The sequence below is a fragment of the Lissotriton vulgaris genome, chromosome 9 (assembly GCF_964263255.1).
Source record: "Lissotriton vulgaris chromosome 9, aLisVul1.2, whole genome shotgun sequence".
Taxonomy (NCBI): domain Eukaryota; kingdom Metazoa; phylum Chordata; class Amphibia; order Caudata; family Salamandridae; genus Lissotriton; species Lissotriton vulgaris.
Window position 1 is genome coordinate 249,218,352 of NC_141697.1, and position 25,248 is coordinate 249,243,599.

At 45.2% G+C, this 25,248-nt stretch overlaps 1 protein-coding gene across 16 annotated transcripts in view; it reads right to left on the bottom strand.

The window, feature by feature from the left end:
• The window catches only part of KTN1 (kinectin 1), a 467,921-nt gene that overhangs the window by 297,656 nt on the left and 145,017 nt on the right, over positions 1-25,248 (bottom strand). For 8 of the 16 annotated variants that reach the window (XM_086937462.1, XM_086937458.1, XM_086937457.1 and 5 more), the window contains exons 7-8: positions 24,150-24,287; positions 21,123-21,229 (exon numbers count right to left, since the gene is read on the bottom strand). In XM_086937462.1, the coding sequence (XP_086793588.1) occupies positions 21,123-21,229; positions 24,150-24,287 (245 nt within the window). Of the gene's footprint in view, positions 1-21,122; positions 21,230-24,149; positions 24,291-25,248 lie in introns of all 16 variants that reach the window. The other 8 variants (XM_086937461.1, XM_086937455.1, XM_086937454.1 and 5 more) reach the window with 1 other exon arrangement.

Here is a 25,248-nt window from a genome sequence, read left to right on the forward strand (position 1 = left end):
TCAACTCGCCATCTGTTTCTTTCCCTACATCAACAATGGGTGTCCTCGTAACTAAGCAGAAGAAAAGTGAAAAGTTCTAGCCTTGCCAAGCTGGTGCTATGGGTAAGATTTTTTTTATTGCAAGCAAATGCAACAAAAATATAAAAAGAATAGTAAACAAGATATAACACCCTGCTGCCTAAATTGGTGGCCAAAACCTAGTTATAAAATGTTTAAATGTAAAGAAAACATGCCCATCACACATCATTTTGATATAAATACATGTGCTTCCTAGCAAGCAGGTAAACATAATGCATGTATGTAAACCCTTTTTAGATTGGTTTATTCCCACAAAAAAAGGTACTTCTGGCATTCAATTATTGTCACTGGTTCAAACATGCTTAGAAAGACTGGAAAGAGAATAGAACTGGCCAACTAAGTAAAGTATTGTACTGCAGTGTATTTTTTTTTTTTTTTAAGGTCGATGTCACATGATCAGGCAAAACCTTGTCTCTCGCAGTGCAGGATAGGTAATGGCTTATGCGGGCTGTTACATTCTGTACGCAGTGATGGACAGCAACAAAATGTGACTAACAGTTTAACAACCCAATGGATGAAGAGAGTCGACTTACAGGAGGCTGGAGAAACCGCTAATTCTTTCTCTAGGCCATACTTAAAACAGGGAAGTTATTTCCACATCTGTTCCGGAAAGCAAACAAAACTGGGCGGAAAGAAAACTAGGGAATCCTACAATCGTTTGAACTACCAAGATACAAATAAGTATAAAAGATCAATGAGAAAGGCATGTGAAATTCTCGGACGTAAAGATGTGTACTCAATCTGTTACATTCCCATAAATGCTGCATTTTTGGGAGAGAAGCACTACGTTACCATTCCTTTTGAGGTAAGAGCACTACATTAACATTTGATCTTTAAGAGGAGAAGGGATTTCGAAACGTCCACTCTCTTTCTATGCCCTAAATAGGCATGGAACTAGGCACTAACTACTAAGTAGGCTACACCGGGAAGGAAGGTGCTAAGAACTTGGAAAAAGCTATCAATCTACACCACTTTTGTAATATAGGCACAAAGTTGACTGTTACTTTCAGATTACAGGAACCAGGCAATCTTGGGAAGTCACCTTGGGAGGTCAACTTTTTTCTTCCTCAGGGGCTAACTTTTATGCTGGGAGTCCAAAGATGGATATCCGATAATCCCTTGATTAGTATGGAATCCTGGGAGAGATCTTTGTCCCTTGCCATAGGTCTCCTCTGAGATATACCATGTAAACATGAGATACTGGGAATTTCTAGGAATGTAATAAGGTCTTGCCTGTGACAGCACATGCGCTGCAAACGCTCTTGCTTGCGAGATATTGTATACAACAATGGGCTAGCATCCTGACCATTCCTTAAAATTCGTTGGCTTAATTGTCACTCTTATTTGCTGCCTTCTGATTGGCCAGTGGGTGCTTGCTTCACTTCCTCTTCTTTCAGCTGGAGTATGGACCAGGTACTGATTGATTCAACTTGATTGCTGTCCTTCCGCTGACCGAGCTGTGATATAGGTAAAGTAAAGTAAAGTAAAGTATGAAGTCTTATATAGCGCGCGATTACCCTGGGGCATCTCGGCGCTTGCATAGGGAACCCGTCCTGGTATTCCCCTGTGCGATAGCCCTGGAAGGGTATCCACAAGGTGAAAGCCAGGCATCCCGCCGCGAGGGGCCGTTGTGGAGATTAAGCAAGCTATTGCCCAGAGTCGCAGAGTGTGAACCCGTGAGCTGAGAAGGCACCGGAGCGAGAATTAACGAGTCCGCGGAATTTTTGAGCCCAAGACCCGCCGAGGCGGGGAATTGAACCCTGGTCCCGGACCGAACTCAAGCTCCAGGTCTGCCGCCTCTAACCCCTGAGCCACGCTTCTCCACTACTTTTATTATTTCTTCTTCCCTATTGTCCTCCTAGACCATCTTGGCATCTGTAGCTATGTTTTTCTATGCCTCACACTCTTCAAGGAAGCCCTTTTCTTCTTTGAAATGGATGTTTACTGTGACAACAGATGTTAACTGCTTTTATTTTGACAACATATATCTGTTTCCCAATACATTTTCACCAAGACATGGGCACAATTGCTTTTCTTTATGTGATAGGATTTTTTGCCAAAGGGCATATTTTTTATTTTTCACACATGGGGAGATTAACTGATTTGCTCAGATTCACAGGGGTGTTGTGCCAAGACCTAACACGCATAGGCAAAGCCAAAAAGTCTCACCTTTGAGACCACTGGCTCTGCCACTGGCACTACAGCATGGGGATTCACCGACTGTGGCAATGATTTGTAGACATGCAGTTTAGCAGTGTGGCTACTGGGCATCATGGCTAAGGAAAATATTACTTACTCTGAAAGCATCGGTTTGTGGCATGTAGTGCTGTAGATTCACATGCTGTACATACACCTGCAATCTAATTTGGGGCCAGATGTGTGCAAGCTGTTTTTCTTCAAATTAGTCTATTGAGTCACAAGGTAATGTAAATACTATTCTTCGTGAAAAGGCACATGTCATCGACTCCATTGTTAGATTGTTTTCCCACACGGCGGGTGAGGATGGAGTGTGAAGCGAAAAGATGTATGTAGAGAGATGTTGATGCATAAGAGGAAAGAGTTAATGAAAGATACTGGAACAGCCGCAGGTGTCTAGGGATGAGGGTGTGCGCATGTGAATCTATAGCACTATATGCCACAAACAGATGCTTATGGGGTAAGGATAATGTTATTTACTCAGTAAGCATCTGTTCTTGACATGTAGAGCTGTAGATTCACATGCTTTGCATACTCCTGCCATCTAGTGTTGGGTCTGGATGTTTGCAAGTTGTTTTTCTTCGAAGAAGTCTTTTAGTCACAAGGTAAGGGGACTCCTCCTTTTGGTGATAGTGCGCATGGTCATCGACTCCATTGTTAGATTGTTTTACCGCAAGAGGGTGAGAATGGAGTTAGTGTAGTATAGAGATGTCCATGCGTATAAATGTAGAATGAAGAATTTGAGCAACTACAGGAACCCGTTGAGGCGGGTGGGCGCATGTGAATCTATAGCTCTACATGCGAAGAACAGATGCTTACTGGGTAAGTAACATTATCCGTTCGAGGCATGTGTGCTGGAGATACACATGCTTTGCATAGACTATAAAGTAGTATATTCCTAAGGCGGTGGCTAACCTGTAGATGGTGCAGTTGTTTGGAACAGTGTTTTAAGTACTGCTTGGCCTACATTACCCTGTTGTCGTGCTAACACATCTACACAATAGTGTTTGGTAAATGTGTGTGGTGTAGACCATGTAACTGCTTTACATATGTTAGCTAGAGTGATGTTACTTAAAAAGGCCACAGAAGCCCCTATTTTGCAAGTGGTATGCGCTCTAGAGGGTATAGCTAAAGTACTTTTGGCTTTAGTATAGCATTTTTTAATGCATTTAACAATCCATCTTGCAATACCAGATTTAGAGATAAGATTGCCTTTATAAGGTGGAGCAAATGCTACAAACAGTTGTTTTTTGGAATTCCTTTTTTCTATCTATGTAGTACAGTAAAGCTCTTTTACCGTCAAGCGTGAAACGAGCGCGTTCTGCTACTGAATCAGGTTGAGGGAAGAAAACTGGTAACTCAACTGATTGGTTTATAGGAAAAGCAGAAACTACTTTAGGAAGGAATTTGGGGTTGTTATGGAGAACTATCCTGTCTTTGTGTAGCTGAAAGGTTCTTCTAGCGTTGATGCCTGTAGCTCACCAACTCACTGATGTGATAGCAATGAGGAAAGCTACTTATCATGAGAGGAGCTGTAAAGGATATTTGAAAAATGGTTCAAAAGGTGGAATCATGAGCCCTGTGAGGACAATGTTGAGATTCCACACTGGGGTAGGAGGAATCCTCTTTAAACCTTCCATGAAGGCCATGATTACTGGATCTCTGAACAGTGACAGATGTTGCCTATTTTGTAAGTATGCAGCCACAGCTGCAAGGTGCACACAAATAGACGTGTAAGCCAGTCCTGTTCGTTGTAAATGTTACAAATAATGTTTTGTATAGAAGCATCTAAAGGATTGATTTTGCTGTTATTGTAATATACAACAAATCTTTTCCATTTTGCAGCATTGCAAGTTCTGGTGGTATGCGGGGCGCTAGGCGGCGCACGAGCGGAATGGCCGCCACTGAGTGAGGCTCCGGCAGTCCGGCATTAATCCGTTAATTATCCTGGTCCGAAATCCACTGATACGCCTGTGAAAGTGCGGGTTAATACCGCGGAACATTGGCAGCTGCAGTGGAGCTGGGTTTGGAGGAGCTGGGAGCGATTTGTGACGTGAGAAGTGCGAAGAGAAAAGGCGAGAGAGGTGCCCCTGGCCCGGCTGGAGCAGAGTGGGGCACAGCAGGCACGCAAGCCCCGGGATATACACGAGGCGGCTAGGCCGGTGACACAAAATGGCAGAGCGGGCGCTCTGTGGGCGATCGTAAGCACGCCGGCGTTTGCCTGCCTCTGCTACCTGACTCGGCCCAGGACCAAGTTCTGGCTGCACAGATAACAACCCGACAGCACAGCACAAAAGCAGTGAGAGGGCAGTGGGGAGTGGCATAGCTCCCGGAGGCCATCGGATGCTGTCTGCTGGTGCGGCGGGAGAGAGACTGGTAGCAATAGAGGAACGGCGAGCGCCGCCCGCAGGTGGTGCTTTGAATCAGCGCTGATCTGGATGGTGACTGTACCGGCTTTGCGAGCATTGCTGAGTGGAGGGAATTATACTTGGAAGGGTCTATCGCCTAAAAACGGCATCTTTCCAACTGTAAAGATGGTCCTGGGACCTAGCGACACACATAATCCCGCAGTGACAGAGAAGGGGGAGCACCATATTGTACGCAAGCAAGGAAGCAAGGCAGAGAATAAATCGCGGCACTGACAATGCAGGGTACATTGGTGGCAGGGCACTGCAGTGAATCAGAGGTGCGATATCATTGGCAACAACAGAGTTGCACCGCGAAGCAGGGTATCGATGTGCTGTGTCCTACTGTGCACCTATTGAAGGGAACTGTAGAGGGTGAGTTGATACCTACAGGCAAAAGTACCAGGTGGTGGGAGAAGGTGGGGGGGCGGCCGCACTGGTCTTAATACCGAGCACGAGAAGGCAAAATAACGTCACAGTGTACACCACGATCTTGCACAGGTAAACGCAAGGAGATACCACGTTTTGCAAGCCTACTAGCTCAAATCAGAGCCTACTAGCTCAAATCAGACGCACTGGGAACTAAGAGAAGTGCATAACACAACCAGAAGAGGTTGGCCACGGCTAGACACCATAATGGGGACAATGGACATGCGCCAGCCTCGTCTTACATTCGAAACTAAGAAGGGAACCAGGCAACAATCACCAGGGGAGGAGGTCAGAGCAGTCGGGGGAACTCAGGACCACCAGCCAGAGGCAAGTGAAGCACTGAAATCAATGCTTACGGAGGTGCGGCAGGGAATTGCCACTATGGCAGACAAGATGGATACACTCACGACGAGGATGGACGCGATAGCTCAAACTGGAAGGGCACGAAACACGGATAAAAGAGGCTGAGCAACGCATATCGGACACGGAAGACACAGCGGCCCACCTGCAGAAAACTGTTACGCAAATGGATAAACTCTTAAAAATCATAGCCGCCAAGAACGAGGACATAGAAGCACGCAGTAGGAGGAATAACATTCAATTTTTGAGAATTCCAGAGAGCACGAGCACAGGCATGATGGTGGAATATGTAAAAAAATTACTTAAAGAGGTGATAGGAGCAGAATCGCTGTCCTCACAATTCATTGTAGAAAGGGCCCACCGGGCGCTCGGACCTAAGGCACCTCCTGGAAGCACACCTAGACCAATAATTGCGAGTCTTCTAAACTATAGGGACAGCGATACAGCTCTACGGGTGGCGAGAGAGAAAAGAGCTAACGAACGACGGAATACCCTTTACCATGTTCCCAGACTTTACGTTGCATGTGCAAGAAGAAAGACGGAAGTTTATCCATGTAAAGCAAAAATTAAGGGAGGCTCAAATCGCATATGCATTACTTTACCCAGCCCGGCTGCGCATCACTTACCAGGGGGCGCATAGGATTTACGCCCCGCCTCGGCAAGTAGAAGACTTCCTAAAAAAGATCAAGAAACAAAAGCACATGGCCCCGGATCTGGAGGAGCACCATGAAACAGACATCGGGTGTAGAATAGTGCTTAAAAAGTCAGAAAATAGCTCTCTTGACTCTTGTCCCACGCTCCATATTAATGTGACAGGGATGCAAGATGATAAATAACTCTGGACTCACAACTGGCTGTCAATTGGACACACTATGGCTAACAAGATATGGATTTCGATAACGACGTGAAAGAACTGAATAACCGGACACCCTTGACACTCATCCAGGGGAAAGGGCGGTAACGTTGAGATCCTGGAGGAGTGAGAGGTAATCGTGGGCCACCCAGCATAACAACCCCACAGTTTTTACAATTAGACATCTTTATTCTAACCAAGGATAACTCCTATGGTAGTTCTAATGTTTGTTGATGGGGAGGGGGGTGGGAAGGGTGATGCTGGCATGATTGGGATGCTTCAGTGGGAGGTTGTGAGCCGCTGGAAGGGTTGTTAGTAGCAGGAACGCTTCATTGGGATGCACTGAACCAACAGAAGGGCAGATAACTGACATTGTTACATTGCACCGACCGGGATATAAAGTGGCGGGCTAGGAAAATGGCTACGGTGAAGACAGTACACTAAGAGTACTAACATGGAACATCAGAGGCTTAGGGGATGCGAGAAAGTGTAGACCGCTGTTGTCATATCTAGACAGACAACAGATACAAATCGCTATGCTACAAGAAACACACATGAATCCAAAATCTCCAAGCACATTCACCAGCAAATGGGCCAGCCTAAGATTATTTGCCTTCTACTACTCTTACGCCCGAGGTACAGCCATACTGATTAAAAAGCGGACGCCTTTTGAATTATTGGGAGCGATGAAAGATCCTAATGGGAGATATGTTGTAGCATGGGGAAGACTGGGCAGAGAAACTGTTGCGTTGGCAAATTGCTATGGTCCCAACATAGACACCCCCGAATTTTACACGACAATATGGGGGGGAAGATCCTTACTGTGGGTTCCACACATTTAATATGAAGGGGGAGTTTATTTTAGCTTTGAACCTGGCGTGCAACAGATCTAATCCACAGATGCATCACTATAATCGCTTTCAGGAGGTCATGCAGGGTATTATGGAAAAAGGCGGACTAATAAACAGCTGGCCCTATGTTCATCCCCAACAGAAAGAGGGCACTCATTTCAGATCATACACAGGAACATGGGCGCGCATTGATTATTGCTTAGTGTCAAGGGGGTTGGGTTCTGGAATCCGTCAAGTCCTTCATCCGGCAAGAACCTTCTCAGACCACTGCCCGGTGAAGATAGCACTCACAATACCTGGGTATGATAGACCAAAGCCTTGCTGGAGGCTGCAACCAGGTGCTCTGACAGACTCAGTCTTTCAAACCGAGCTGGGGGAGGAAATACAAGACTTTTTCGCTAGAAACAAAGATTCAGTGAACAGTGTGGAAGTGGTTTGGGAAGCGTTTAAAAACACGATTAGGGGATTCTGTATATCCAAACGTTTTGGGGTACTGAGGGATATTCAAAGAACGCTTCAGAAAGTAGAATGGGAACTGAAAGCATTGGAGGGGAAAATGGAGGGGAGGATGGCAAGCCAGGCACAACGAGAATTTCGGGAGAAGCTATCAGAGTATGAAGAGATGGCGGAAAGAGAAGAAATTCAAAGGGTGGCACTGGGTGGCCTGTAAATACGGGAAAGGGGAACGACCAGGGAGGGCATTGGCAAAGGAGATAAGATGCCCGAGATTTGCAACCCACATATTGGCGATAGAAGGGCCCGGGGAGAACATGCATGGAGACACGCATGAAATACTGGAAGTATTCACTACGCACTACAAAACACTCTACACTTCACAACGGCATGGCACATGGATAGGTTCATGGGAGATATAGCACTGGGGTGGTTAGGGGATAAACAACGGAAATTCCTTAGCCTACCATTTGAGATGGACAAAATTAGAGAGGCAATCATGCAACTGAGCAACAGGAAGGCACCGGGGCTAGACGGCCTCCCTGCCGAATTTTATAAGAGTTACATAGACATAATGCCACCGGTCCTCAAGGCGGTATATGAGGAGTCACTAGAAGTCGGAATACTCCCACCTTCAATGAGAGAGGCGATGGTTACCTCTTTATTGAAGCCCGGAAAATCCCCCCGCTCTAGCGATGCATATAGGCTGCTATCCTCGATTAATTGAAATACAAAAATATTGGCTAAAGTCTTAGCTAACCGCCTGACTACTACTAGACAAGCTTGTGCTACCCGACCAACCGGGCTTCGTCCTGGTAGAGCCACCTCCCATAATCTCCAAACTTTTTTCTCACTTGTCCAGACGATGAAGTATGCAACTATCAAGCATTGGTACAGCTTGAAACAGAACATAGCAGCCTCGGAACTGGATAAGGCCTTGTGGGATAAATGTAAGTTGTGCCCTGCTTACAAAATGGAAACAGGACGGCCAACTCTGAAGTACGGTGTACTCCCGAACACAACACAGAACAACACTAGAACATCGAAAAGCAGGAAAACACTAAGAGTTTTATTTGTAGTGTCTGATTTTATAAAATGTATTGTTATGGTTTTAATTAACTGAAACAAACTTTTTTTCCATTTTCTTCTTCTATTCGTCCAGACGGTAGCGCCTGAACTCCCCTTGGCATCAGTTTCTTTTAGACGCCACCAAGGCGTTCAATTCTGTAGAATGGGATTATCTCTTTGAAGAATTGAAGCGCATGGGTTTTCCGCGGACCTTTATATCCTGGGTTACGTAACTAAACAATCAGCCAACGGCTAAAGTCTTAATTAATAGCTACATGTCCTCTGCGCTATCGATTTCGAGGGGCACCCGCCAGGGGTGCCCACTATCCCCACTCTTATTCGCTATAGAGGCCGAGCTGCTGGCCTGCAGACTTTGCCAATGCCATCAGGAAAAAGCATTTCGTGGTTGTCTCCGCCAAATCTGGATTTCGCTATATGTGGATGACATGACGCTATATGTCAGAGATCCGCAGCAGAATATTAACCCCCTTTTACAGGAATTTATAGCGTCTGGTAGATTATCTGGTATTAACATTAACTGGGGGAAATCTCAGGTCTTCCCACTCACTCCAGCGGTCCCCAAATTCCCTCTTGAGAATGGTGCGATACAGACCTTCGTTATTTAGGCATACAGGTGACAAGGGATCGGGGGGGGAGACAGTCAGGCTCAATTATGGCACAGCTGTCAAGAAGTTAAATAGTAATATCACACGCTGGATCTCACTTCCACTGTCATTGGCTGGCCGTGCCTCGCTTATGAAAATGGTAGTGCTCCCGCAATTTCTGTATCTTTTCTCAAACATACCCTATCATCCAGGTTCCTATTTTTTTAAAACTATGCGCACTGAGTTGACTAGATTGCTTTGGGGGATCGGGGGGGGGGGGGGGGGGGGGGGTAGGGGTGGGGGGGGGGAGCCTCGGCTCAATTGGAAAACCTTGGGGGGTCGGGGGGGGTCGGGGGGGGGGGTGAACAGGGTTTCAACAATTATGCACACGTATCCAGGTCAATAAATGGGGAGACTTATTTCATGAGGGAAAGTTTGGCTCCTCAGAACACCTCTTTCAGGGGATACAACCTACTCCGCTAGACGTTTTTCTTTATGTACGACTGAGACAAGGGATGAAAGCGGTCCTCCCCGATTTTCCCAAGGAGCCTGTAAATCTTGTCCCATTACACAATATGCTGGGATCCACGGACAGGAGGCATTTTGTGTCCCAACTGTACAAAGGCATTTGTGCTCAACAGGAAAAGGACTGAGCCCCGTGTGCATACATTGGGTAGAGGAGCTGGGAGCCGAGATTACCGATGAACAATGGGACTATTACTGTATGCAAACCTTGCAAATATCCGCCAGCTGCAGATTGAGGGTTATACATTGTAAATTCTTGCAACGTTTGTATTACACACCTGCCAAAAAATTCTGATTTTGTTTACAAATTCATGACTGATGCGACAGATGTGGCAGGGAGGGGGCGGGGTTCTTACATCTTGCATGGGAATGCTCAGTAGTGCAGGAGTTCTGGGACCAAGTTTATGAAGCGCTTGGGACAATGATAAATGCCACACTTTAAAAAGATCCCGTAATGGCCCTTCTTAGCTACACAGCACAGATTCTCTAATCTTATCGAAAGTTCATAGCGATATCGCTGTTACTTGCAAAACGCAAGGTTGCTTGTAAATGGGGTAGGGGGCGGGCCCGTAAGTTCAAAGGTTGGTTGACAGATATGCTCTACTGTCAGGAGCAAACAACTACATATGTGGAAACCCTCCCCAGGGCGTCCAGGCCAAAGACATATGGGGACCTCTTCAAGGTTACTTACTTCAACAGGACTCGAAAGAGCTGGATGCAAATCCCATAGATAACACAGGAAGGCAATGAGATACCTTTTGGCGCCTGTCCCATTTGGAAAGGCAGTATCTTTGTTGTCGCTCATGTTGGGAGGTGGAGGATACAGGACCTATGGTTCGCCTGACTGGTTTGGTAAGGTTGGGGGGGGACATATGCCCATGATGTTCCTTCTCTTCACATAAATGTCACACCTGTAAATATAGCCAATTATCGCTGTTGCCTTTTTGAATGTAATGATGACGGAAAATACTGTCTATTTGAAAAGTACGACCTGCTGCATGTTTATGGTAATGCATTATGATGTACAACAAAATCAAAAATAAAGTGGTTTAAAAAAAAAATCAAAAATAGTCTGGTGGTATGCCTTCTTGCTTCTTTTAAAATTTTCATACAATCTGGTGGTAAATTTAAGTAACCAAACTCTTTGACTTCAGGATCCAGATTGCTAAATTCAGTTCTTTGGGATTTGGATGTCTGATTTCTCCATGATTCTGTGTAAGGAGAGTGGAGTTCAGGGGAAGTTTTTGATGTGGAACTAGTGACAGCTTCAAGAGAGTGGTGTACCATGGTTGACAAGCCCATGTGGGAGCTATGAGAATTGGTGTGAAGGATGCCTGAGCTTCCGAACCACCCATAGAATGAGCGGGAGAGGCGGAAAAGCGCAGGCAAATATCACTGACCAGTTTTATAACAAAAAGTAGCAGCGGGCCTCAAAGATGCCGCACCTTATTCCCAGTTCCAAATGTGTATGGATAGCTGTGCTGCCACCCCTGACGTCAGCTGCTAAATGGTGTCACTGTGTTTCCAGATCATAGAAAGTTTTAAAAGTAATGGGGGCGCACAATTACAAAGTCCAAACAGGCCAGATTTAGGTAAGTATTATTTCTTTTTTTTTTGTTAAGCAGTGTAGAAAAGTTAATAATTTTCGATTATAAAAGAATCAGCCTGATTCCAGATAAGGGAAGACATGTATCTGTTGACTTCTGAGATGTGCTGCTACTACTGCTAAGCACTTTGTGAACACCTGTTGTGCTGTTGTGACACCAAACGGAAGGACTTTGAACTGATAGTGTTGTCCTTGTATTACAAACCTTAGGTACTTCCTGTGAGCAGGATTTATTGGAATGTGAAAATAGGCGTCCTTCAGGTCTAGCATTGAAAGGAAATCGCCTTGTTGCAGTAGTGGGAGCACTTGTTGCAGAGTGACCATATGAAAATGATCTGATTGTATGTAATGGTGGAGGGGCCTGAGGTCGAGAATTGGTCTTAGTGTCCCGTCCTTTTTGGGAATTAGAAAATACAGCGAGTAAACCCCGGTTCCTTGTTCCTCTAATGGGACTAGTTGAATAGCATCTTTTTGTAGAAGTGCTAGAACTTCTTGTTGAAGCAGAGTCAGGTGATCTGTAGACATAGGACGCTGTCTGGGTGGTATGTTTGGGGGGGTTGCTGCAAGTTCTAGGCAGTAGCCATGTTGGATAATCTGTCTCACCCACCTGTCTGTTGTGATGGAGTTCCAGACAGGCAGGAACTGTGTTAATCTGCCCCCCACAGGAGTGAAATGCTGTTGGGGGAGCAGATGGAAGTCACTGTTTAGTTGTGGAAGAGGAGCAATTGTTGTTGTTACCGCGGCCTCTTCCCTTGTTATTATTGCCTCTGTATCCTCCTCTAAAATACCCTTTGTTAGAGGATGTTTGTGTTTGCGTCTTGAAAGATGTTGTTGTATCTGCTCCAGTTTGTTTGGAGCCTCCTCTATAAAAGGAGCGACGAAAAGAACCTCTAGTCTGTGTGGAGTGGTGGTGGCTCACTGGTTAGAGGCTGCAGACCCGGAAGCAGAGAACGGCCCGGGACCAGGGTTCAATTCCCAACACGGCAGGATCGTGGACCAGGGTCAGCGGACTCGATAATTCTTGCCTCAGTGCCTACTCTAACCAGGGATCACACTCAGCAACTCTGGGCATTAGCTTGCCTCATCTCTACAACGGCCCCCCATATTCGCTGGGGATGCCTGGTTTCAACTTGGAGAAACCCAGTAGGGACCATCTCACAGGGATAGCCAGGACGGGTTCCCCAGCGGTCTACAGCGCCACGACGCCTCAGGGCAGCAGTGCGCTTTACAAGACACATACATTTACATTTGGACTGTAGAGCTCCCATAGACTTTGCAGTGTCTGTCTTTTTTCATTTTCTCCAGTGTAGTGTCTACTTCTGGGCCAAATAATTCGTTTTGATTAAAAGGCTGGTTTAAAATTGTGGTTTGCACCTCTTGTTTGAACCCTGAAATGCGCAACCACGCATGTCTTCTGAGTATGACAGTAGTATTTACGGTTCTAGCTGCTGTGTCTGCGACATCTAGTGCACATTTTATTGAGGCATTTGAAATCAATTTGCCTTCTTGTATGAGCTCTGTTGCCTGATCTTTATATTGATCTGGGAGGTGTTGTAGTAGTGTCTCTAATTGGTCGTAATGAGCTCTGTCATAACGTGAGAGTAGGGCTTGTGTATTTACTATGCGCTATATATTTGTAGCTTGTGCAGCTATTCTTTTACCTGACGCATCAATAACTTTGGATTCTTTGTCAGGTGGGGGCGTTTCACCAGAAGTCTGTGAATTCGCCCTTTTTCTTGCATTGGACACTACTAAAGAGTCTAGTGGAAGATGTCCTTTAATATAGGTTGGATCAGAGGGTGCAGGCCTATATTTCTTTTCTATTCTTGGATTTAATACCCTAGTGCGTACTGGATCTTTGAATATCTCTTTAGCATGCTTAATGACTCCTTTAATCATGGGAAGAATTTGAGTAGATATGTGTGATGACTCAAATGTATCTAACAGAAAATCTTCCTCAATGTCATCAGAATGCATTGTGACTTTGTGGTAGAGAGCAGCTCTGTTTAAGAGGTGATTAAAACCAATGCGGTCTTCTGGAGGAGAAGGTTTTGACGGGTATAACGGTGGAACAGGGAAATCATGCACATTGTGTGGTGGAAAAATATAGATATCCTCATCTATAGGATATGTATTTGGGTCTGCTGGATCCTCTCCACCACCTAAGTCATACTCCTCATCAGTTTGTGGTGAATGTGATGATGCAGGAGAAGGGACAGGAGAGATTTGAGGTGATATGTAAGGAGGGACAGGAGAGGAAGAAGATACAAGAGATGGGGGGTGCATAGGAGAAGTTGCACAGTCCTTTTTGGCAGGAACCAAAAGTAAAGGTGGTGTGTCTGCTGGTCTCTTTTTATGAGGTATAGCACCTACATGTCCAGTCTTTGTGTTTATGTAGATCTTTTGTTTAGGATCTGGTGTAAACAGTTCTTCCTCTACAACCTTCAGCGTCGATTTTTTGGGTTCCGACAGGTTGTTTTTGGCGTTTTGCCTTGGGAGGTGTTAAAGCGTCCTGTGGCAAAGTTCTCGGTGCCGAACATGTTGTTTTCGGCTTGGCAGGCATGTCCGAGAACTTAGGAACCTCGGAATCAGGCTTTGTGTGTTTTGGCACTGAAGCGGGAGTCTTCGGAGTGGAAGCAGGCCTCGTCTGCTTTGTGACGCTGGCTTTCCCTCTCTAGTTTTGGAAGTCGACGGCTTCGGAGTCGGAGCCAGAGCTTCCTTCGGTGCCTGTACCTCTTTAGGCTTCGGTGTCGAAGGATCTTTCGCTTTCGGTGCCGAAGGATCTTACGCTTTCGGTGCCGAAGGATGTTTTGGCCTCGGTGCCGAAGGATGTTTTGGCCTCGGTGTCGAAGGATTTTTGGGCTTCGGTGTGGATGGAGGTGGTGGAATCGGCACGTGTGGCTTGCTCGGTGCCGAAGCACCTGAAGGCGTAGTTGTTTTCCTCAGAACCGAGCTCGAAGGCTGGGCTTTAGGAGGAAGTACTTGTTCTCGACTGGGCCCCTTGGGCGTAGTGCTAACCTTTGCCTTTGGCTTGAACAGTGTATGTGGTGCAGGGGCAGGAGTACTCGCAGGTTGACGTGATGGAATAGAGTCATCTGAGTCTTCTGCCTCTGATATGATCTGGAGATCAGGCAAATCCTCTTCAGGAACGAGGGGAACCTCCTAATCGAAGATATTCTCTGGTGCTGGGGCTGATCTCATCTCGTGTCGACGGGCCCTCCGATCCCGGATGGTCTTTTACAATCGGAAGGATGCACAAGCTGTGCATGTCGACTCATCGTGATCTGGCGATAGACAGAGGTTGCAGACCTCGTGATGATCGCTATTTTGAAATTTTGCTCAACATACCGGGCATTTTTTTAACTGAGTTCTTTCCATGTGGTGTAGGCCGCACAGCGTAGATAGGCCCAACGGCCCGCGTCGACGAACCGGAATCGAGTTGATGGCGTAGAAAGTTGTATATTCGATGTCGATAATAGGAAGTTTTTGCGCTTTGAAGTTGCTGAAAAAGTTTTCCTAGCCGGAGCGGAGAAATTTTTATCCGAACCCAGTGGCGGAAAAAAACAATCTAAGGAAGGAGCCGATGCCCATGCGCAGTATTGTCCAAGGGAGGAGTCACCTATATCGTGACTACAAAGACTTCTCCAAGAACACAACAACATGCAATCATCCGAGCCCAAGACCAGGTGGCGATCTAATGCATAGTGAACGATCTGCAGCTCATATGCCTCAAACATGAGCTTATCCTCATTCACGAAGTCTTGTGCTTTAGCCTTATGCTCATCTGGGAGATGTTGGAGCAGTTTTTCCATTTCGTCCAAGTGTGCTCTGTCATATCTGGCTAAAAGGCCTTCGGTATTTCAAATGCGCTATTGAGTTGCTTGCCAGAAGCTTCCATTAGATTGGACTATTTATCTGGCGGAGGAGCATCCCCTGATGTTTAAGCATTTGCTCTCTTACGAGCATTTTTTTACCTACTAAGGAATCTAATGGCACTTGTCCTTTGATAAAAATGGGGTCCGTAGGAGAGGCCTTGTATTTTTGGTCTACTCTACAGGTCAAGATGCGGGCTCCGACTGGATCTTGAAAAATCTCATCAGCATGTTGCACCATGCCTTTAAGCATTGGAAGAGTTTGTGATGACCTGTGTGTAGCTGCCAATGTCTCAAACAAAATATCTTCTTCTAGTGATTCTTCGTGGAGCTCTACTCCATGGTAACGTGCAGCCCTGGCAATGAGTTCCTGGTGCGATGCATTGTCGTCTGGAGGAGATGGTTTGGCTGGGTAAAGATCTGCATAAGTATCATCTGGGGGATCCAGTGTGTAATCTGTCCATGGGTCTGTTGGATATTCATACACCCATCATCATCGTCATGTTGAGATTGAGGAGAATCTTGATTTTTTATTTGCAACGGTTTCCCAGGTTGCGACGCAGGTGGAGACGTTGGTAAATGAAAAGGACTTATAGCTACAGACTTACTCTTCAAGGGGATTTTGTAAGTGTCCTCTTCTTGAACCATACGTATCTGATGTAGCTTTACATGAATATGGCCATTGTCAGAGTTAATATGCAACCTCTATTGCTTCGGACCAGGTGGAATATTGTCCAATTTCGGTTCCGAAGGAGTATCTTTGTGTTTCAGCACCAACGTTTTTGGTGCAGACGTAGGTTGGCCTTTGGGTGCAGAAGGTTTCGGCTGCTAGGCCTTCGGCACAGAGGATTTCCGCTCAGAGCCGGACTTGTGCTTGGAACCGGAAGCTTTCGGCTCTGAGGAGGATGCCACCAGGATGAGGGATGTCTCGGAGGAGGACTTTTGTCGACTCAGTGCGGAGCTGGAAGGCTTGACTGATAGTTTCTGTTCCGGGCCTGGAAGCAGGACTCGGTGCCAACCTTGGCCAGAAGGCAGTGGTGGTGCCGAAGCCTTGTGTTTTTTCAGAGTTTGTGGGGGCAAGGGCCTTCCGTACTCACGTCACCTTGTCCCTGCGGCAGTTCTTTGGTGTCGAGATCTATCTCGAGTTCCGAGTCTGAGTCTTGTTCAGAGAACGCTTCCTCCTCCTCTGCAGCAGATGCCTCGATGTCTTCTCGGTTGAAGTCTGCACCGAAGATGTCCGGCATGTCTTCGATGCTTTGACGCTTCATCTCTCAACGCCGAGCCAGACGATCGCAAAGAGTCTCTTTCGATTGGAACAATCTGCAAGCATCAGTCTTCTTTTTTGTGCTCCGGAGACAAGCACAAAGTTCACATCTTGTGCGAGTCCGTGCGTGTGGCACCGAGGACAGAATTTAAACGAGTCCAATCCATCGACGGAGAGCTAATCGAGCGCGGGTAGGCCTCAAAGACCGTCCACAAAACTTTCCGACCAAAAGTCGATTCCGATGTCTAAACAATAAGCGGAGAAGTGGGAAACGATTAAAGAAGCAATACCGTCGAGGGTAGAGAGAAGGGAACCTGAAGAACGGTTTCGAACCGGAACAGCAATACACCGCAGCAATACACGTCCGAACCTGATGGAAAAAAACAATCTAACAATGGAATCGATGGTCAAGCGCACTATCACCAAATGGAGGAGTCAACTTACCTAGTGACTAGGGAAGACTTCTTCGAAGAAAAACAACTTGCAAACATCCGAACCCAACACTAGATGGCAGGAGTATGCAAAGCATGTGTATCTACAGCACACGTCTCGAACGTAAAAAATGTAGTTTGAGGCATGTGTCTCTTATGTTACCGTTGAGAGGATTAGCCTGAACAATTGGGGAAGGCATGCTTAAGCAATTCTTGTAGCAAACCTCACCACTGTCTGGCAGAACATGCACAAGTGTCTCAACCACAAATGTGGAGGTGGTATCAGAAAGTAGGTTGGGGCTGTAGGAAGAGCTCAGTCCTTATTGCACATGCACTGGAGTGAACTGGGACTTGGTCCCGTAACATTTTGCCAAAGGAGAGAGATTTGCTTCATATCTCTATTCTGTGCACTCGGCCTGCAGCACCACACAGAGAAGGAGAGACTAGCTCAACCCAACAATTGAATAGAAGCTTTTCACAACAGTGTCTAGATGAGAAAATGACTCAGCTGGAGGGTGCAACAGTCTGGAGAAAGAGAGTGATTGGCCTCTATAAATAGCCCTCAGCTTCACATTATTTCCCTGGAACAGGACTAATGGATCTGGCCAAAACAAATTGACAGAAAAAGAGGAAACAAGAAGGTACTTTTACTTTCAGAAGGGTTACTCGCACCAACTGCAAATGGGAAGTTGGGTGCAACACCTCTGTTAAGATGTTGGACTTGGTCTCTGCTGAAGGAAGAGGAAGACCCAGGACTTTGGCCGCATTGAACACCATGGTATTATAATAACTGACCTCTAAAGTTGTAAGACCAGTGGTAATATATGTTTATTACTCCGGGGAGGTGTTAAGCCCACTAGCATTTCAGAGTGTGGTGAAGGCAGGGTCAACAGCAATAGATTGGTCATCTCAGTTGTCCATGTCTGGTCTGGAATCCTCTAGATGATCGGTCTCTCCCCAAAAAAGAACCTCCCTTCCTCGGCCAGGCGTTTTGCTTCTCACTGGGACCTAAGCGCAGGGGCAGGCAACTCCACTACAGGGAATGGTCAGGAGCCAAAGTCAGTGCGGATGGAATCTGGAGTGGCACCAGTGAAGGTAGGTACGGCGCAGATGGTGAAAACACTGCCTGAATGGTAAGAGTTGAGGGGTCAGACCCAAAGCCAAAACCAGAACTGGAGTCAGAGCCAAAGAAATAGCACGCAAGGGAAGAGGAGGGGGGGGGGGGGGGGGAGAAGAGGGCCAGGGTAAAACCTGCCAGCATCACTTTGAAAGGTAAGCCCATAGGTCACTGGGACCCGAAGGCAATCCATAGGGGGGGCCAATGCCCTTCGAAAAGTATTGAACATCACATTTAGAATTTAAGCAGTGTCTGTACCTCGAAGATGTTTGCAAGACCAATCATCAATTTCAGTTGTAACTCCTGGGATGGGGCCTCAGATCCACCTCATCTTTCTGGAACAATGTGAATGTTTCTAGTGCGCAAAGGGCTTGATGCTCAGTAATACACCTGGCTGATGTTATGGCCAATGTAAAAGAAGGCGCCCTCAAAAGAATTATCGTGCCAATGGCTTAAAAGGTTTATACTTTAATCTGGCTAGGAGCAGGTTAAATTTCCACAAATTAGTGAGAGACTGCAGGTACCAAACTCAGCATTGCTTACAGCTCTAGTAAGTGAGCCCTCTTGCAACAACTAGGCTATGGAGGTGGATCCTCGGAGGAGGTATAATCCATTCCTGAAAGACCGGTTTTGGACAGGCTGCTGACACAGCGTTGTGGTGCCAGATGGTACAAGGAGGAATGAAGCCTAGGGCCGGCCCTTCCCAGCTGCATCAGGAATACTACGTGCAATATCACACTAAACTGGAGTTACATTGGCAGCTGAGGAGCTGTGCTGTACTCCCCAGACTTGAGTTAACTTCACTCATCCAAAAAGGAGTCAAAACAGAGGATAAGCATGCACTCTGATGCAAAGAAAATTGAGAGGTTCCGGCCACTCCTGGTCTAACTGCTCCTGACCTATTTGGCACAGTGTATATTATACCAGAGGGATAAACAACCTAAGGGATGGGTGGTGGAGGTGAGGGGAGTTCAAAGGTTCTAAATAGATTTAGGCTGATGTGACCACCTGCCTGCAATAAAAGATTCCTGCCAGGCAGATGGTGCCAACCCGCACCCCACCAGGATAGGTAGGCAGAAAGGCCGGGTCCAGGCAGTGAGGCACCTAAGGTAACAAAATAAAATCCAATAGGACTGTTGTGGTTGAGTGTCCTAAGAAGGTAGCTTAGCATGGGATGGAGCCTCAAACTTTTCGGGTGTCTCCTATTTTACTGTTGTGAGGATTAACCTGCACAATTGAGGAAGGCATGCTTCACCAATTCTTGTAGCAGGCCTCACCACTGCCTAGTGCAGAACGTCTGCAAGTGTCTCAACCACAAAGGTGGAGTCAGAAAGTAGGTTGGGGCTGTAGAAAGACCTCATATAGGAGCTTACGTTCAAGGAACTGTTGCATGTGCACTGGCGTGAATGGAGGCTTAGTCCCACAACCTTTTGCCACAGGTGAGAGATTTACTCCATCTATCTGTTCTGTGCACTGGGACAGAGAAGGAGAGACTAGCTCAATCCCATAATTGAACAGAAGCTTTTCACCGCTGAGTCTAGATGAGGAGAATGACTCAACTGGAGGGTGCAGCAGTCTGGAGCAATAGAATGATTGGACCCTAAATAGTCCTCATCTTTACACTTTTCTTCCTGGGCCAACACTATAATGGATCTGGCTAAAACAAGTTGCTAGATAAAGAGTGAAAAATAAGGCAACAAGAAGGTACTTTTAGAAGGGTTACTCATACCAAATGCAAATGTCAGGTCATAGGGACCTCTGGGGGCACAGCAGGGGGTCTACCTCGCTTCCAGAAAGTGTACTCCATACCATGCCCAGTAGAAGAGACCCTTACTCAACACCAGACTCTTCTTAATATGGATAAAAATCAATATTTCCCTTGGGATAGGTGCACCCTACTCTAGAAGCACACTGCAGGACCTCACCACCTATATGTTTTAACCAACTACGAGGTGATTCAAGTCTGCTACTACAATTGGTTGGTGACAAAGAGCATAAGCTAAAAGGTAGAGCATTGTAGTGTAAGCTACATGATCAAGAAGTAAGAAAAAAAACTGCAGAAAGAGTATTTATAGATTATGGGGTATAGGGACAGATCTTCAAATTACGACTTAATGACCATGGAAGAATCACGCTCCCAATAAGTCTGTTTTTTAGAAATAAGTAACTGCAGAGAGTGCACATACCTGCAGGCAAGGGGTGGAAGGAGGGGGGTCATATTTGACTGCAGCACGAATAGTTGGTATGTGCGTGTGTAGTCCTGGTTTAACAGCTGTAGGAGTTTTCAGACCGGTTATTCGTTTGCAGGGTAGTAACAGGGTGTAAATGGTGAAAGAGGCAGGAATAAAGTGTAAAAATGGATTACAAATTCCAGATATTTCTGAGTAGTGTGCGACCTAAGGAAGGGTAAACACCACATATTCCCAAGTACATAGAGAGGTACGTGAGAAGGGAAAGTTGGCATGAAAAGCTAGTTATTCCCAACTCTAAAGAGAAAGGGGAGAACCATATGAAAACAGTACCCACAAACCACCATGAACACAAAAAGGAAGGGTCGGAGAAACCAGTACCTTTAACAAAAGGCTGTTTCTACAGCCATGGAGTACTGGAAAGGGGAGACCCATTACCCCAGGAACTTGTAATTGGGTGCATCACAAATATTTTAGAGAAGGCTGACACATTTTATTTTGCTCACTTTTTTCAACTCCCATTAAATCCTTTTTAAGTCCACCAATATAGGAGTGCAGTCTGCCTTCTTTTCCCTTCCTGTCATCCCTCCTCTTTGAGGGGTATGTTATTCTATGGCTGACTCGTTCAAATGTATTATAAGCATGCGATTGTAAAATCAGGATCATTTTTGTTAAAATGCAATAGGCAATTGGTCAATTATAGGAGCTGTCTGGAAAGTACCTACACAATGGTCCATCTCAGAGGGCACAGATAATAGGTTTTGAAGAGGCAATGCGATCTTGTGAAACATTTCTCAAAGGTGAAATGAAATTGGCTTACTTGCTTTCCATTTGATTTGTAGCTGAGCTTACAGCATCTCTTAGAATGCCATTCTCCTGCTTGAGGTGGGCAATCTGATCCTCCAGTTGATCACGAACTTGTTGAAACTAAAAAACAAATATAAAAAAGATAAGTCCAGAAACCATAGCTTTGAGAAATCACAATTGTAGCCCAGTAAATTTTCAAAGGCGATTTTTCTTTGGGCTTATGATGAATGCATCCCAAAAGTAGTAACATTTACTAGAGCGGCAGCCAATTCAGGAATCTTCAGTCCTAAAGTCTAAGATATGACCTGTTGAAGTGGCAGCAATGATGTTCAGAATTATTCCAGCTAAACATGTTCTTTAAAATGGCCTTATCAAGCCGATGCTCCAACACTTAATGCTTGCAAAAGGGAAGCAGACTAGATGAATGAACCACCCAGAGTCAATCAGCAATGCAATGAATGATATTTGGAATCAATTGGTCATGAATTGTAGCTGGTGAGGGATTGCCCCGAGTCGAAGAGCCTTTAAGGACGCATAAGACAAACCAACATACCAGGGAATGCTAGAAGACCCTTTAACCGGGTTAGAACCACTGTACACAAGCATTCATGCTTTCTATGAATGGTTATGTATGGACTCTTCTAAAACTGATGTTAGGTACAGTTCCCTCCGACTCACAAAAGAATAAAACAATTGTGAATTGAAAGCAGAAAGACAAACATCCTGATGTATGAGAAAATCTGGCAAATGCTCAACAAAAAAGAAGGATAGCTGTGGAGCCTTAAAGGTGTAAAGAGCTCACAAGGTTCTGCAGCTGGCTAACATTAGGACTGACATAAATAGCCCAGAAGAGGGGAGACATGCATGCTGGCAGTTTTATATGACCAATTATTGTTTTTATAAAAGGCATGTATGTCAAAGAAGATAAACCAATATGAAAACCATCCACGGTAGGACCAGGTAGGCGTTCAGGCTAGTGAAACAATATTTTCAAGGCCAAGTGGTGACTGAAAGTTAAAAGCAGCTCTGAAAAATACTATCCTATCCAGCCCCATATCGTAATGAGTGAGAGTAGGATCACTATCTATCAGCTCTTTCAGCGCCAGAATGTTCTAAAGAAAGAAACTAGATCACCAAAATGTTATCCAGCCAGCTGAAAAAGGTTAACATGTTATTAGATTTCATTGCTGCATTGCATCCATGCAACATGTAGAACAGTTATGGCTGAATAGCTATGGACATATAGAGAGCCCTTCCACAAAAACGCACACACATTTCCCTATCCTATCATTCATAGCTTACAGCAAAACCTGAAAGGAAATCTAATACATTCTGTCCAGAAGTGGGCCAGAACACAACAGTCCCATCGTACCTTCTGCAGTGCATATCGCAAACATGAAGGCGAGCCTATAAGGCCCATGCGCCACAGACGGCTTCTCATAAAGTACGCTTCCACCCAATCATTGTCATCTATGTCGTCCAAGTCGGTTTGCCGAGCTGTTCGGAGGGCAGATACCTTAGTGGAGCTGTCAGTAACTAGAGTTTGATAGATCTTGGAGGTCTTTTGACTGTCTAAGTCACCCATTAGAAGCTTCCCCTCCAGCGAGTTGAAGTGTGGAAAGTCTAAGAGGGCACAAAGAGACGAGGAGACGGCATGACGAAGTTGCAAGTTTTAGTCACTTTTTTTCTTTTTATTTCCTGACCCAATTTGGTTTCGCAAAAAAAAAAAAAGAAGGAAAACGCTGCATCATAGGCTTTTTTTTAATTAGCCATGCCGCGATGCATCAAGGGTGCTGCACAGCATGGCTAAAAGCCATTGACAAAGATGATGGGCCCCAAAGGCGCTTTGCCAATGCTTGTGTAAAATTAGCCATGCTGCACAGCAGCCATGCTGTTATATAAAGCATGGCTACAAATCACTGCCAAAGTTGACAATACCCATGTCGCGCAGCAAGAACAAAAGGCAATGGCAGAGCCAATAGTATCAAAAGCAAGACATATTCTCTTTGCCAATGCCTGTTAATTATCGGCACCACATCCCTGTGATTCTGAGCAAATCAGTTAATCTCCCCATACTTAAAAAAAAAAAAAAAGAAATTTGGCAAAAAAATCCTATCACATAAAAGAGCAATTTCGCCCATGTCCTGGTCTTAGTGAAAATATACTTGGAAGCAGATAACATCTATTGTCACAATAAACATCCATTTAAAACAAGAAAATAGTTTCTTTAAAGTGTGGTTGGCATAGTAGAACATAATTACAAATGGAAAGAGGCTCAACCAGGACACATGGGAAGAAAGGTTCAAAAGGATGACAAGGTAGAATAAAAAATAAAAGTAATGCTTCAATCACAGCACAATCAACAGAAGGTCAGCAATCAAGCCAAATCAATCAGTACGTGGTCCATGCTCCAGGTGAAAGAAGAGAAGTGTAGCCAGCATGCGCTGGCCAATTAGAAAGCAGCAAATAAGAGTGAGAATGAAGCCAGAGAATTTCAAGCAATGGGTTGGCTGCAAGCAGCTTGTGGTATAAAATAGCTCTTGCAAGAGACCGCGCATGCACTGTCACAGGAGAAGGCTAAAAAGGAGGGGGACCAGAGTGTGTTGAAGGGTTGGAAGGGAAATTAAACGTGGCAGGTATCGCTGTCAACCAACGAGCTCTGCATACATTTTACTCGGAGAACAACATGGTGATGTGTGCAAGATGACAAATGGGACAGCGTCAGGAGCAAAAAGTCTCTAACTTGTTCTCTTATTGGATTTGATATTTAATAACAGACTGTGCATAAATTATCTCACAAACATGAAAACAAAGAATAAGTGCAATAATGAATCAGAAAAGCAAGCTGCTCCAGGAGTAACATCACATAACAATGCTAGTCTGCAGGTATCAAGTCCTGGTGGCAAGATTTAGGAATAGCTGGACTAAACTAAGTGCAATGATCTAGTCTAAATGACAAAATTACATATTTGCCTGAAAAGCAGTATGCATGTTTCAGTATCACATTTCCACATTGTACATCAAACACTAGCAGACGTACCTTCAACTGCAGTTGCTGGGTGTCTTGGCAGCTGGCATGCATCCTACTCTGCAGGGCACTGTGCTCTTTTTCCAGAGTGCTGAAACGTTCTCTGATTTTATGCTCAACCATGCTGCTCTTCTGTTTTTCCTCCAACAGCTCCTTAAGGAAAAGGTACAAAAACCAAACATTCCTCTGGCATCATATTATTAAAGGACAAGAGCGGCAACTGGGTGACATTTATGACCACCAAACACAATGTTCTGCATTTACAACATACAACACTTAGGTGCACATATTTGGGGTAGCAGTTGAGCACTTTTAGAAAATATGCATGAGTGGTGCGTCCAATATTGCAGGGATCGGGGACGGTAATAAACTCAAGTCTATGAGTTAATGTGTCCCAGAGACAAAATTCAAAACAGCAATTCAAAAATACAGTCAATAAGAAAGGACGGACTCAAAAAAGGGAGAAGGACATCAGACTTTATGAAAAACCATGATGTTACAAACCAAAATGTAAGGAAATATTGATGCAGCAATAATCTCATTAAAATGCACAAAAGTCACTGGCCATAACGGCTCTAAAATACAGAATTATACAATAATTAACAAAATCGGGAAAATAGACTTCAGTCCTAATTTATATCTTGGGGTAAGAATACTCCCTTGCAACAGCCAAGATAACGCACCTTCCGCCAGATCTATACGAGGTTGGACGATTGGTGTAACCATGACGAGACTACTCCGTCTCCGCTATGGTTACACCTCTCCAACGGCATCATTGGACATTGACCTCTATGTCCACCCACCTAATTTGAATGGGCAGACATGCAGGTCAGTTTTCACTGCCCATCACCGCCAGGAAAGCCCCGGCAGTAAGGGGCAATGACAACTGCTCAATGCTCCCCCTGTCATGAGAGAGAACTCTCATGGTAAGAGGAGGCATTTATTTTCTTTTTTTTCTCAAAACGAAAATCAAGGGATTTCTTTTTGAAGAAAAAATATATTACGTTTAACGGAAAGCTCTGTCATGCTGACGGAGCCGTAAATCAAACTTAAATATGCTTTGACAGGAACCACTGCGATGGCAGTTCCTGACAATGCTTCTGAAATAATC